Source organism: Uloborus diversus, chromosome 10 (assembly GCF_026930045.1).
Source record: "Uloborus diversus isolate 005 chromosome 10, Udiv.v.3.1, whole genome shotgun sequence".
Taxonomy (NCBI): Eukaryota; Metazoa; Arthropoda; class Arachnida; order Araneae; family Uloboridae; genus Uloborus; species Uloborus diversus.
Genome location: NC_072740.1, coordinates 128907198 through 128923345, shown reverse-complemented (window position 1 = coordinate 128923345; position 16148 = coordinate 128907198). Strand labels below are relative to the sequence as shown.

Genomic DNA, 16148 nt, shown 5'->3' with positions numbered 1-16148 from the left:
TCATTTATTAAAATTTGAGCATAAATTCTTTTAATTCAGTAAAAAGTTTCTTGAACCTCCGCACTGCGGCGTCTGCGTGTACGTCGATCTGGGCTTGGGTGCACCCCCCCCCCCCTCCCTCTCTAGAACTTGACCCCAAATGAAGTCGGAAGTCCTTTAATCTGAGCCCCATAAAAACTCCAATGGCGCAATCTACGCGATTGAAATCCTGGGTGGCAGCCTAAATGCGTTTGGAGATCGGGGGGGGGGGGGCAGGATTCCCCCCTTCCCAGTCTATGCCCAACTATTCTGTCGTGAGCAGTATCTGCAGAAATGAGTTTCTGAGATATTTGAAAGAAATGTGTGTTGGATTCAATACTAACAATTTTCAGTTCTGTTGGAATTAGATTTTTTATTCGAGCCTTTTTTTCAGCGGAAACCAAACAAGCAAGTTTGAACAATAAAGTTAACGTACAATAGAAAAAAAAATTGCCGTTACGGCCGTTTACCTGTCCACGGCAGTATTGTTCTAGGGTTTAACTCAAAAAATAAACATAATGTATTTTTGAGAAAAAAGTGAAAAATAGTATTTTTTAAAAATAAATAATTAACTCTTCACAAATTAAAATTTTTTTAACACTTTATTTTAAACACCTAAGTTCTCCGTGGTGTGCTTAGGCATCCATGGTTTATCTTTCCGTAGCCTACGAGGATGCAACGCTGCGATCTTTCTTGATTATTGAAATAATAAAGAATAAACGAATTCTATACTGATTGGGCAACAGTCTTCTGTCAGCAAAATATAGCTGATGCTGCCATCTACCGATAAGAAAACTATATAAAGTCGATTGTTTAAATATTTTCCTCTAAATTAGTTTAGCGTTTTGTTCGTTTTCGTAGGGAACTCTAATAGTTAGTAACTATATTGGATATTTTATATTTTGGTTTAAATAGTTAAAACTAGTTCTCAGAAAATAAAGTAAACGTTTTGAAAAAAATTCAAAGAAAATGAATGTTAAAAATGTGATAGAACTTGTGTGTTTATAGGTGACAAACTTTCTTTGAAGGAAATGTGATGCTTAGTACTTTCTGTAATCTGATGACACGACCCTACTAGTTTAAAATGATTTTTTAATCACTGGTAATAATTATTTGGTACTGGATGCGGAAGTTTTTGTTTCAAGTTTTGGGAAGAGCTAGGACTTACACACGAAAACAAAATACACAAAAAAGAATTTTGAGCAATTATTTCTTCTCTACAGAAAGACAAGTTATTAAATTTTAAGTAGAGTATTTAACCACTTAAAAGAGTTAAAAACACATGTTATTGAGTTTCATAGTAAATATGAAACTTTTATTTTTTCTGATACTGCTGTAACCGCTTTTTTTGGTGACTTCTTGTTCTCGAGGAAGTTGTCTGGCATGCCTTTGCCTTAGACAGGTATTGTAAAAAATTGTGTTTGGTCACATTTTTCCAGCAGGGAAGAGGGACTACAAAGATAAAAAACTACATAGCGAGGCTCGGATCTACAAATTTGGGGTCCCCTGCAAAAGATCACCTGAGATAGGGCTGTGGGTCCCTCAGTGCTGTCCCCCCCCCCCCCGCACTGCGGGTATGTAGATCCGCGGGCCAGCATATAACCATAAATACATTGAATTTTTCAGAGCTCTAAAACACAAGAAGTGCGTCCATGGTAGCCTTGAAAGCATTTTCTGGAAAATTTGTGGTCAATTTCAATTGGTTTGCATTTTAATAATGTACAACTCTATGCTCGAAAAGTATGTCACATTTTTATGAAGATCGATTTTTGGAAGACAAAAAAAATCTAGCTCTATGTTCAGGACTTATACAGCTCAACATTTCCTTTATGTTACTTAGTCATTCTTCATCAATAGTTAGTTATGAAAAATTACCACAAATGAAAAATTTTGTTCCCTTTATTCTAAGTTTCCATTTACCTCGAACGACACAAGATAAGCAGATTTTTTTTTCTCTTTTCGTAAAGAGCAGTATTAAGGAGCATTGGGTTTTGTGAATTAACCATTTCATTGCTGAATACTTTCATACCTTCTAAGAGTCAAGGATTTCCGAACTGCCGGATATTCCTTTTTCCGAATTTATCGGGTATTTTTTCCCCCCAGCTCTTATTCCAGTTCAGTCTGGAAATTGGTTGAACGACTAACATATTTTAGCTAGAGAACCTGATTCCCCCCCCCCCATGTCTAGGAGAAGGGATATTCAGTAAGTTACCAGTTAGCTACCAGTTTGTTTGGCACTCTTGGCTACCTTAAGAGGTTTTCCTCCTCCAGCTCGGTTAGTCCTATGCCGGGCTGATGAGTGCTAATAAGCACGAAACTGCAGTCCTCGGCTGGAATTGACCGAGCTGGCGGTGTATTTCATGTAGGAGAAGGGATGTTCAGATGATTCGATCCTTTACCATATGAGGCAGTGGGAAGCAAAGGGATGTAAGTAGTAAACTTAAAATTGGAGATAACCAGTACAAATGGTGAACCTCTCCTCTGTCTTGGGCAAGAGATGGTACTAGTAGCCATGGTGGGTGCTGTTATACAGCACGATTTAGAAAAACTTTTCAATGAAAGCCTACATAGGACTTTTTTTTTTAAACATGTTTTACTCAAAACTTGAAAATGTCCACTTCTATCCCTATGCTTCTCAAAAACTCATATGTATCCTGCGCCTTCGTTTTGAATTCCCATCATATTTGAGACCCCAGTACGTTACATATTCCTACATTGGGCCGGATTAAGATGTAACGGGGCTCTAAGCTATTTCAGGTATGGGGGCGGAGGGCCTTTTTGTAGCAAAGACAACTTTATATTGGTGGGAAAAAAAAGCAAGTTTGTAATTTCTTTTTTATTTCACTATATGTGACTTTTCCCCACTGATACAGAAACCGATATACATCCCCCCCCCCTACCATGATTTTTGCATTTTTGATGCAGGATGTAGCAAGGCGCTGACTGTGACACATTTTAGCCTTCTCCTCTCCCTGTGTTACAATTTTTTTAAATCAACTGCATTTGTAACTACATGTCCTCAAATTTTCAAGGTTTTCAAGCACTTAAAAATAAAAACAAGTACTCTTCTTTTTTTTTTTTAACAACGAATCGTGCAATTTTTCGGCAGTTGGGGGTTCCTTACAAAGCGAGGGCACTAAGCTATAGCTTGTTTAGCTTATAGGTAAGTCCGGCCCTGATTAGAAGCTTCAGGTAGGTGGAAGTTAACCTGAAAGAGGGGAAAAAAACTGACCTGCACCAACTAATGTAGGAAAATGAAAGGGTAAATGCAGCAATTACTACTTTCAATTTTGCTTTGTAAATCAAATAATAAAAAAGTTTTCACTTAAATATTTATTTTTTCATTACTTCAAAGATTTCACTTGTTCTGTAAAGTAGTTATGTATAATGTATTTAGATACACATACCACATCATTTGTAACATCAATTTTACATTGTTTAAGTATAAGCAACAAAAATTAAATTTTAGTTATACATTTCGTCCTTCCATTGTGTTTCGTAAAGTAGTGCTGTGACCCGTAATGGTTTCTCGTCGAATCTCTTGTGGCTTGCAGCAGCAACAAAACAGATATTTCTTGAAATAATTTCGAAAGACACTGCTGATTAGGTAGAGTGCAATTGGATTCAAGCAACTGTTTGCAAACGTCAGTACATAACCCATAATTTTCCAGCTATGCCAATACTGATTGTAGTGATAATTGGAGTTGGAATCAAAATAATACCAGATCAAGAACACGTGACTGGGGAAGAAACAGACAGCGAAGATCAAAACGAATGCCAGAACAATTTTAGCAACTTTAGTACGCGACTTAAGTTGCTTCAAATGACTCGGATTCTGCCCAACGTTATTTCTGGAGCTTATTATGAGATGACGAGCTATCATAATGTAAAATGATCCAATAAAGATCAAAGGAATTTTATACAATAGAAGAAACTTGACTAGTACAATTAGTTTAGGATACCATGGCATCATATGGTCAGGGAAAGGGTAGCAAACGTAGATGGATTTGTGTTTACTGACTGGAACTTCCCAGAGGAAAGAAAAATATGCTCCTGGCAATGCTAAAACGATAGATACCATCCAGATACCTAAAGCAATAAGAATGGTTCTTGTTTTAGCATTACTTCTCGTGTGCTTTTTGATTGGAAGAACGATAGCGATGTATCGGTCTAAGCTCAGCATTGTAAGAGTAAACACTGTTACGCCCATCGATACATCTTTCAAAAACTCACTCACTTTGCAAATCAGCTCTCCGTAAGGCCACGTTTCAAAAAAATAAATTGTACCAATAAAAGGTACAGTTCCGACGATCAAAATAAAGTCGCCTACAGCTAAGCTCATTATATATGTATTGGGGACAGTTCGCATGGTTTTGTGCAACAAAAAGATGCAAATTAAGGTACCATTTCCCAAAAATCCTGCTAGAAACACCACTGCAAATACGGCAGGAACTACGTACGTTTCTATTCTCTCTTCGTATGGGACATATTCGGTCAAGTTCCCGGTTCCGTTTCCTTCAAGCCGGTCATCGAAGGTAAGAGTCATGTTTGAGAAGTTCACCAGAGGTAGAGTTGAAGGGCATACTTCACATAGCCCGTTTTCTTCCGAGAAGGCCATTGAAGTTTCTTTCAAGATATGAACTTTCTTCAGATTTTTACTGTGAGCGATATTACTTCTATGGTTTAAAAGTAGATTTCTTTTTTACCGATTATACACATTGTCCAAATAAAATTTTCCTCAAGGGTCGGCGTACATTAAGGATGGTTCAGTTCTGATACCGAAATTGACAAGATGGATATTGAATTTGATCAATTCTTCAAACTGTATAACGCACTTTAAACTCGTCAGTTAGTTGTATCCTAGTAATGAAGTTTTTTCTTCTCAAGGCTGAAATTTATAACTTTAACATAGATTGAAGTCAATTTAAACTTCAAAGCCTTCTACAAGTAAACTTGTCAATAAATGCCATCGTAAGCAATGAGTTGTATCCGTTTAAATGTCAATGACGTCTTTGAAGTTGCTTTTTCCCAAAACTTTTGCAATATTCTGAGACTTTTTGAAGCTAGTCTTCTCCATTCATATGTTTTCCTGCAAATGAGTAAAGAAGTTATTACAAAGACAGCATTTTTCAAAACATGAAAAGACGCAACAACTTAGCTTCAAGTGCAAATATATCTTACATGAGAAATGATCAAAAAAGCTTTGTGCAAAAATATGGTAAAACAATAGGAATGTGGAAAAAAAACGTAAGTAAAGCATTTTCTTGCGCTTTATTGTGTTGTTTTTCCATTTTAATCAAACATATCTTGTCAATTTCTGTTTGCAAGTTTAGTTTTACTTACACTTCGAATGAAATGATTATATTCAAAATTATTTGTTGTTACAAAATTGGAAATTTTCTAGGAAAAAAAATGCATTTCGTGTAACGGGAAATGCATAACACCACGGCTGGATAGAAATTTGATTAGAATCGACTTCAACTATGAGCGTGAATATAATGAAGAAGTACGATAGATATTATAGAAGCTCTAATGTACAAAAGGATTTCTGAAATAGTGAAGGAAATACTCAAAACAATATTTTTCTATCCTAAAATGTGTACACTGCTCATACAAGGAATTTTAGTTGAAATTTTGGATTTTACTCTCTAGGCGAGCTTAAAAACCTTTGTGTTATTTTTGTCGGATGTATTTGCATCCATGAGCTCATATCTTTCGCATTAAAAAGGGGGTTCCCCTTAACCCCGAAATACGTGTCTGCGCTTCCCCCCCCTTTTTTTGGAACTTAGTGCATGTATAACGTTGTTGAGCAATCACGATTGCTTATTGCTTTCATTTAACTGTTTCTGGCGTCCTATCATTTTATTTTCCCACCGCCACCCTCTGCTGCATCACCGTCGAGCGAAAGCCGTCTCCATGTTGCATCCATGTCCTACACACACGTGCATACATACACAACTACACACATACACACACATACACCTACACACATACACACACAAACACATTCACACACGCATACATACAGACACCTACACATACACACACAAAAACATACACACAACTACCCACACATTCATGCCTGCACACACACAAACACTACACACACACATACCCCCCTCCCCACACACATTCATACACACAACTACCCACACACTTATGCCAGCACACAGACAGAAACACACATGCCTACACACACACATACACATACCCCCTACACACAAACACACATACCCCCCAGACCCAAACACACACGCCTACATACACACAATCATGATTGCAAGAAACATAATTTGAATTCAAGATGTAAATTCAAATTAATTTCTATCTTTTTTTAACTTACTTTTAATTTTATTTACTTAATACAACTGATATAGTGTTTTTGACTGAAAATTAACAGCGATTTAGATACAATGATTTGTCAAAGTTTCATGAACTCCAATCAGTAAAAATTAAGAAACTTTTCGAACAAAATTAGTCTGTAAGTAACTGCTGGTGTATTATAATGAGCTAGAAGCCAACAAACACTGTCAAGTATTTTTATATAGAGAAAAAAAGAAAGAGACTTAAGACAATAATAGAAATAAAAGCAATTTTACTATCGCTCCATCTTATCCCATTAACTGAAAGGATTTGCATATTGAAACCATCTCATGAAAATGGAATTTTCATGGTACTATTCTTATCTTCGAGATTTATCAAATCAACGGGGTGTCTTTTTGTCGTCCAAATTGTCCTCTCTAACTTCTCTTTTTTTCTTTGTTTAAAGCTTTTTGAATGTCATTAGACAAGCTGGAAAACTAGGGGTCAATTACCCTTTTTGCTTAGATATGTTAAAAATGCAGGCTTTTTTCTCGACTGTAATTAAGATATGAATACATTTAAAGTAATGGTTTCGTCGCTGCCCCTTTTTTATTTCAGTGAAAATGGATTCAAAAAATGGTGCAATTAGGAGGTTTACTCCTGTCTTTCAATAGCTCTGCCTCAAATTAAAGAGTAATTAAAATGTTAATTTTTCGAGTTCGTAAGTTGATTTTTCTTTTTGAAAAAAGTAAAATAACATTCATTTTAGGTAAGCTGAACTTCTTTAAACATTTTTGATTTTCTAAAAGCTCTTTTTCTATGAAATCATTTTTTTAGTCTAGTTTCGATATTTTTTTTTTCGCACTTTGTCTTAATAAAGGAAAAATCTGTACTTATCTCAAATACAAAATATGAAATAGACTCTACGATGAAACCCCTCAACAGTATTTATCAAGACTTTAACATACAGTTAGCTCTCTGCTTAACGAAGCTCTAACGATTTTCTCTTTTTAAAGACGGTTTTTCATGGTCCCGGATGCTCCACTGTTAGTTTTAAAAGCATTCTACTTAAGGGCGATTTCCCGTGGTCCAGTGAAAGTCGTTAGAGAGTCAACTGCCGAAAATAGAGGACACTACTGGGGCCTCCGTAGCTCTGTAGTAGAAGCTTCGCTTCGCATACCGGAGGTCGTGTGTTCGATTCCCTCCGGTACTCCGGGTGTTATTTCTTACCTTTTGGTTGTAAATCTTTCTTGTATTGTTTTATATGTAAAAAAGTAAGCCAAACCTCTCGACGCAATGGCAGCCAATCTTTCCATACCGTTTATGGTGCACATTTCTTTAATAAATGCATTGAAATTGCCCTTGCTAAGTTTATTTGCTTTTTTGTTTATGAAAATTATTTCATATAGAGATGCCATTCCCATTTCAATTTCAACATAAATACTTACTGTTTTTCTTACAGAAGAAATGTTAAGTTTCTGTATTACATAGTTATAATACACAAACGTTTCCCGCACAAAAACTACAATGCTCAAAAAAATCAGAGGAGCAAAAATTGATTAACAAAGGGGTTGTTTCCGAAATTTTAAAAGTATTTTTTTCTGAAAGAGCACGCTTAAAAACATATAATATGACCATTTTAAAATAATTTGACTAAGTTTAATATTTCTAAAAAAATATTTTAAACGGTGCGCAGGTTCAATTTCATTTTCACGCTTCTGCACATGAAATGACATTCACTGATGCCATTAACGCAGAGCACAATATTTAATTCGCATCTTTACTCACATGTACTGGCAACGATATGGTTGATAGCAAGCGTTGAGCGCAATATTTAATTCGCTTCATTCAGCGCGTCAGTGGAGTACGCGCTCAAGTTCATCACTTGTGACGTTCCCGCCTTGTTTTGAAAAAACCCTTTGTGAATTCCAAGCATCAAAGAACCTCTGTGCCAAGTTTGCCGAAGATCCGACGAAAACTTTGGATTTTGAATTAGGAAAAAATGGAGGGGGGGGGGGTACTCCCCTTATGAAAACTACCCTATGTGAATTCCCGAGGATCAAAGGACGTCTGTGCCAAATTTGGCAAAAACCCGAGGTAAACTGTGCATTTGTATAAGAAAATACTCACACGCACGAGCAAATCAATTTCCATTTTTTTCCTGTTCGGAGTAAACGTACAAAATTCACAACATCTTTTTCAGACACGAAAATGTCTTTAGTTGGTTGAAATGCGTTTCTGGAGTACAACTTCAGTAATATTTCGGATTTTGAGCAGAGTTATGCAGCCCATCATCGTTCACTTCCATTATCACTGCTGTCACATTTTTGGGTGCGACTCTCAGTTTTGGAATCCGTAACACAAAGTTCTGACCGACAGCCATGGAAAGAAATTTAGCGACACTGACTTATATCTGGCTTACTTATCCACGTAAAGGTGTTTTGCCCATATGCCAAATGTAAAATCTGACTTGGATCACTACTGATTTGCCGCATCGTGAATTGATCAAATTCAAGTGCGCCAACTCCGAAATAATTCACCATTTTGGACTTCGTGCTTTTATCAGTGATCCTTTAACGATGGTAGCTTTTTTTCGGACATTGTCCAATTTCGGAGTGGGGTTCCAACATGTACTATAAAATGAGGATTAGGAATGTGGTTAACGAAATCTCATTCTGCACGTATACTGTGTGTATGACCGCTTTCTATGAATAATTACAGGAAATACAAGGGGTGCGGCATCCATCCCAGGGGCAGCAACTCTCATAGATTTACCTAACAAGTCAATATTTCTTGGAATAAATAAATCCTCAAATATTAACTGTTATTCATCATTTTACCTTCAGGAGTTTATATGTCTCTAAACTATCCTGTAGCCATGGATGGTGACTATGTAACATATTTAAGATAAATGGAACGATCTGCGATGTTGATCCTCACTACATAGAAGATATTTTATACCAAATTTTCGTCTAACCTTTGACGACATCCCAAATGGTTCTGAAAAAAAGTGCGATGTCACTCCTGTTACACTCTTCCTCCCTCTTATCACAAACTGTCGAAATATTACGAACCCCTCTTTCCCTCAAAGCGTGACATTTGTGGATGTCCCCTCAAAAGAATTAATCCACTTGTAGCGTATTACAAGAGAACAACGGATTACGAGAGGACAACAATCCTGGCTCTCACAACAAAATAAAATGTACAAAAGGAATGCAGTCGCCTCAGAAAGTAAAAGTACTTTTTCCTGAAAATTTTTTTTAAACACATTAAAAAAAAACAATGAAGTAAAAAATATTTTTTAATTTTCTTATTTATGCTGCTTAAAAAATAAATCAAAAAATAAAACGCATCAGTGAAAAGCGGATTTTGGAAATAATCCATCAATTATACTGAGCTATTTCTCTTTCACGAAATAGACGTCAAGAAATGCAATAGTCCATGTGTTGATATATCACCTTTTGAAAGTAATTCCCAATGCTCGCTTCTGACTCCAGCCACAGCATTTGAAAATACCCTTGAGCTCCATTAACTCTGCTTATAGCCATTGCAGTACGAAATGGGCAAGATTGCAGCTGTGAGACGCAACGTATCAATCCTAATTCCAAATCTGTGGTTTATAGTTATCGGCACTGTACAAATTTTTTTTTTAACTTATGAACATACTGCCATAAAAATGGCAACATTTTAACGAATCAAATGATACTTTATCACATTTAAAAGTTTTTTTACCGAAAAAAAAAAAACCCTATGCTCTAAAGGAAGAAAGGATCTATCTACATCGGAATTAAATGTAAAAAAAAGTAGGTTGCGAAAAGTCTGTCTGTTTCGTAATTCAATATAAAAAATAGACTTTACAATAAAGAACTAGTTTATATCATAGAAGGGTCTACCTTAATAAAAATTATATATTTACCATCCAATTTCTCAAATGTGTTTTTTGTGGGAACGCCATTTAATACGTCCTACTTCATTAAGGTATCATTTTAAAGATGTTACTCTCTGATGCTTTTGGGAAAAAATAAACAAAAGTTCCCAGTTTAACTGCGTTTCGGAAAAAAAAATCGATTTTTATTTTTATCACGCATAGATTTAAAATATAACGTCCCGAAATGGAGACCCATCAGTTCAATTGTTTAAGGCGTCGTGCTCATTGAGAAGAGATAAAATGGAGGGAGTGAAGACTTTCTTTTGTGAAGCAAAGACCCCCTAATCACGTGATCGATTTTAAAGCAAAGCATTGGAAGAAATCGGGTTTTCTTCGATAATTTCACGCAAAATGTGTCAACCACTTGTCGTTGTTGAGTCACGTGACTTGAAATCTTTGTCTCAGCTTTTGCTAAGCCAATGATTGGACTTGCTTCCTCCATTTAATAAGGTCGTGCTAACAACTCGAAGGTCGTTTGAATCCGCAAGTACGAAACAATGTCCTTTTTATAATGATATAATGTCCTCTAGCAGAATTCTGATCGAGATTTCCATGAACATAGTCAATCCTAACTCATTGCAGGGTTCTGAACTACAGTACTGTATTTTTGCTTTTAAATCAGAAAATAAAATATTTATACTGCGATTTACCACATTAAAATAACTTTTAGAAAAAATGTCAACAAAATAGACGCACAGATTAATATGTACTCTGTAAATTTATTATACATTATGTTAATGCAGTCGTTCCCAATCTAGGGTCCGCGGGTCACATTCAGCCTGCGAAGCTTATCCGTGTGGTCTGTTTTGTTTAAATGCTACAAATAAAAAAAACACGGTTAATGACAATGTTACAAATTTGGAGCCAAATACTCAGAAATTGGTTTCTGAAAAACAAATGCAATTAAAAAGAAGCATATAGTAATGACTGCAACAATTATTGGTTTTTAGTTTCGTTCCTTTTTCCACATTTTCCCTTGCTGTTTGGAAAGTTTAAATATTTAAAGAAAATATGCCGTTAAAGGTTTCAGTTGCTGAAAAATCAAACATGTGTAAGTATCTTGCTCGAGCTTATGGTGGAGAGCGTGATCGTAAATGAAAATTGTAAACCCATTATATGAGGTGTTCAGAGCTATAAGGATCAAGTTCATAAATGATACATTTGAGATAATCAAGGTTGAAATTTATTACCCCTTGAATCTTTTAACGGAATCAGATGACAACTTATTTTTACTTCCTTTTACAAAAAAGGAAGTACATATTGTATTCGCGAAAAAATTTTCACTCAAAAATCGGCCATAATTTCCATTTTGCTCACCCCCGAATGAATGTTGAGATTATTTTTCGACCCGACTACACGTGGATATATGCATAGGAACGTACAGACACCCGAAATATCCATTTTGACGATCCCCGAGTTAATTACAGCACGTTTTCTCGTGACGTCTGTATGTACGTGTATATGTGCGGATGTATGTCGCATAACTCAAGAACGGAATGCCCTAGAAAGTTGAAATTCGGTACCTAGACTCCTAGTGAAATCTAGTTGTGCATCTTCCCTTTTGGTTGCATTCGGATGTTCCTAAGGGGGTCTTTTACACCTTTTTGCGGGGAAATCATTGTTAATTTCATTGCTAACTCAAGTGGTGTTATAATTTGTCAAATACTTGGCGATATATCGCCAAGCTTTGTCGCCAACTTGGTAAAAAATTTGGCGTTTTTTTTTTATTTTACTTTTTTAAGTCTGGTTTTAATTTGGCCAATGTTGGTGATATTTAAAGAGTTAAGCACTAAATCACATTAAAATTGCCAGTAATGGGAAAATAAATCAGTGTAAAACGTTTTTTTTTGCTTCCGTTCGCAAGAAACTAGGGGTGAAAATATTTACTGTTTCCTTGCTTACTCCAAGGCTCTATTATCATTAAATTGGCGTAAAAGGAAGTCATGTGATACACACATCAGCTCGTTTAGTTTTGTAACATGAAAACTAACTTTTGTACGGGTCAGAATCTAAAAGCTCACAAATTAAGTTACCAATTCAATTTTCAAATCAAAATCAACTGCACTTGATTTAATTTCACCCTGTAGCCACTACAGTAAATAACAATAGCAGAGACTTTGTTTCATGTAGCTCGAAGAACACACTAGTAAAATTTATTAAAGAGGCAAGGCGTGAAGTTATTGCAGTCCTCTCTCATTGTAGAAGATCAAATAACAAAAACCATTTATTGATACGTAGAAAACATTAAAAAAAATTAATAATTTTTCGCACTTGACACTCTTTCGCATGGAATGCTTCATATATCTTTGTGAATACCATTAAAAAAACTCTTTCGAGTGTAAGCAGAAACTAAAACTTGTGCTTTCGTTTTAGTTCATACACTTACACTTTGCTTATTGATACTGAAAAAAAAGGTGCTGTTCCCTTGTCTCTCATTGTTTCATGATGGAAACACGAACAGGCGTTGCAAAAAAGAGGATGGATTTTTTTCATTGCAAGAAAAGATTCTTGATACTTGTGGGAATTAGAAGTCATTGCTATCAGTTATTAAAAGCTTTGCTTCGGGCTTTTAATATACGAAACCATGCTCATATGTGTGTTTTTCATAACATAAATACAAAATTGCTCTTAACTGAACCTAACTTGGACAAGATGTTTCGGCACAAAAAAAGCATTTAATTACATCTCAAACTAAATGCATTTTTTGTATCGAAATTTCTCACAAAATACTTTTCAACAGCTTAAATTAGAATATTGATATTAAAAATTTTAAGGAACCGTATTGAAAATGAGATGAGAACATATCGCACTACCAGAAGAACACCAATTACCGTAATTATGGAAGCAATAAAACAGTATATGGTTTATTTTTTCAATGCGTTAACTTTCACGTCCTAATACTGTATTTTCAATTAAAAAAATTAAAGAAAGTAAGATTATTTTTAGTTTAAATGCATAAGTATCAGAAAGAAAAGGCTAATCGTTTGGATAAAACCATGTAATAAGGAAGGATATTGGCAATAATGCGTCTACTACATGCGATCCCAAACTACAAAAAAAAAAAAAAAAAAAAAAAAGTTTACATGAGTGGAGTTTTGAAACATAAAAATCGGGACCCCTGCAATGAAAAACATCGGCATTTGGATGTTTTTAAAGCAGATGACCGATTTTCCTTCCATGTTAACGTTGGCTGTCGATGGCGATGCCAATGTTTTTTTTTTTTTTCAATAATCGTCGTGATGCATTGGCATTTTGAATTTTTGCTCAGAAAAAAAAGAAGAAATTGCAAGTTGCCAGTTTTGGCGACCAATATCACATTTTATAGTCGCCCAAAACTTTTTAGTCACCAATGGTTAATAGCGGCCACTAATCTTTACCTTTAGCTAAAGGAATTTTAATCAATTTAACTAATGAGGCAGAGAGAAGCAAAGGGATGGAAGTAGAGATTTTATAGTTTTAGTAAAACGCGTTGAAATATAACATCCTAGGTAGGCTTTCATTGAATTTTTTTTTCTAAATCATGCTGTATAGCAGCCACTACCAGGACTACTAGTACCATCTCTTGCCCCAAGACAGAAGAGAGGCTCACCTACCATGTGTACTGGTTATCTCCAAACTTTTAGTTTTGCCATTTACATCCCTTTGCTTCTCACTGACTCTAATGGCAAAAATGTACCTATATGACAGGAAAACCGCTAAGGAATTATAATTTAGGGGCTTGAGTGTGCAAACAAATTACTTGGGGGAAGGGGGGAAAGATACTCGATAGAATAAACGACAACACCTTCTTTGATAATGTTTTCTCACCCCCGAATGAAATTTAAGGGATTCTTTTAATTTATATCATCTTTTATTGTAAAAGGCAACTCTAGTTGTGTGGACAGTAGTAGTTGATTCAGATTTTTTTTTTTTCAGTTAAAATATCTTTATTTCCACTTATATGAAGCATTCATTTATCGACTCATCTCAAGCAGCTAATACTGTGTGCGAAGTTATCTGTCAAACAATCCTTAAAATCTTTCGTACCATCTGTCATGACAAATGTAGCTAATATCTTTTCATATTACACGATGCTTTATAGGTATGCTTAATGCTTTACCTGTAAGCGTAGCTGTTCATATTGTATTCATTTTTAGGTCACCCTTCAAAATGACCACTTTTGTGGATATGATGCCTTTGAAGTTAAACCTTGATATAATGTTCTAAGAATATTTGTCATTTGATTCTAAATTTTATTCATTCAAATATTGGTCAGTGTCATTCCCCGCTTTTCTTTGAAAAAACGTTTTAAGAAAACTGAAGTTTTTCAAAGGGGTAAAAGCACACGATGGTTAAAAAAAAAAAAAAAAAAAAATTGCTGCAGCCGATTTCCTTTTATCTTTGATCAGGTCTTATTTGTCTTTAAAAGCACAAGATTACAGGAGATGAACTCGTAAAAAGACTGAGGTATTGTTAAAAGCCATTGACTGTAATGAAATCAGTGTTTTTGGGGTGACAAAACTGACAACATATTTGACAGTTTTGAGATAAGAAAATACAAGCAGTAGGTGGCCCATGAAAAACATGTTGCAGGTCATATTTTCTGTGCAACTATCTTGTGTTACGTTTGACGTTGTCGCTTCAAATGGAAAAAGAATGGAATCGATAGCCATGTGTTAGAAAAAAACAACTTAGTTTTCATCAGTTTCGTTGCATAACCAAATAAGTATTTGTGTAAGATTTTCCTTTGTATCAAGTCTTGGCTTAAATATATCTTTTCTTTTTCATGATATTTGCAGGAAAAAAATAAATGCATAATATGTTTTTAAATGAGCTCTGTTTGGTTAAACATTACAAAGAAAAAGAGTAACAGTATCGGTTTATCTGAAAATGAATTAAATTAGTGTACTAACGGCAAAAATACATTTCATAAAACTAGTACTGAATACTAAATAAAATTCATATTAAATTTATTTTACTGGTAGATTTTCTCAACTCTTCTCAGTCTATATTATAGCATTAAAAATCCATGCAATATATTAGAAATTCGAAAACATTGTGTGGGGAAAATGACTAGCTATGGTTCAGTCAACCAGTAACGGAGCAGGTTTATCTTCTATTAATATCAGTATCATGCCTGTAATCAACATTCTAGAAACAAAATTGGTGGATTGAAAAAGTTGATAATTTTATGATCTTTCAAGAATACCCCCCACCACATTTTTTTTCCAAACGTAAGTTTTTTTTGAGCCGATTATTTCAGAAAAGGCTTAAGTCCAATGGATTTCCGTAGGACTTATGCCCTTTCTGAAATAATCGATTCATTTACAGTGTAGTTAATTTTTAATGAATTTGCTTTACATTAAGGTTTTTAAAATGCTTCTTTTTTAAGAAACTGGTTTTTCTGATTTTTTTCCCTTTAAATCAATTCACTTTTATTGGTACGTACACGTTCTTTATTTTTTTTTTGTCATATAGGTATATTTCTGCCATTAACCAAGATATTTAGGGTCCTTACAGGCAATTGTGCTCATTACTAGTCAATTGAAAGTAAGTGTTTTAGTTATGGAAACTTAGTTTCTTCTTCAAAGATCCTACAAAACATCTAACAGACAGTGATGATGAAAAAGACTCATTTGCATGCCCCTCAAGGTGCGCAAATGAGGGTATCATCATTACCATTATTGGCATCGTTTTCAGCATACAGAATACTGATGGCGATAATGATAATAATGACTTTAATAATTGTGACAGTTCGTTTAATTTATTATATCAATTAGTATTGAAAAATGCATACTTGAAGGATTTTATTGGAAGAAAAGCGATTAATATTAAAGCTGAATAAATAAATTTGTGCTTGAAAAGTAAAACAAGAAACAACAACGTATAATTGTATAAAATTGCTGATTACTGCAAACAC

At 34.9% G+C, this 16148-nt stretch overlaps 1 protein-coding gene across 3 annotated transcripts in view; it reads right to left on the bottom strand.

Annotated features, from left to right (window-relative positions):
• Positions 1-3348: 3348 nt before the first annotated feature.
• The window catches only part of LOC129231444 (neuropeptide CCHamide-1 receptor-like), a 176096-nt gene continuing 163296 nt past the window's right edge, over positions 3349-16148 (bottom strand). For all 3 annotated transcript variants that reach the window (XM_054865761.1, XM_054865760.1, XM_054865762.1), the window contains one exon: positions 3349-5107. In XM_054865761.1, coding sequence (XP_054721736.1) covers positions 3488-4636 — 1149 coding nt within the window. In that variant the 5' untranslated portion in view covers positions 4637-5107 and the 3' untranslated portion in view covers positions 3349-3487. The remainder of the gene's footprint in view (positions 5108-16148) is intronic.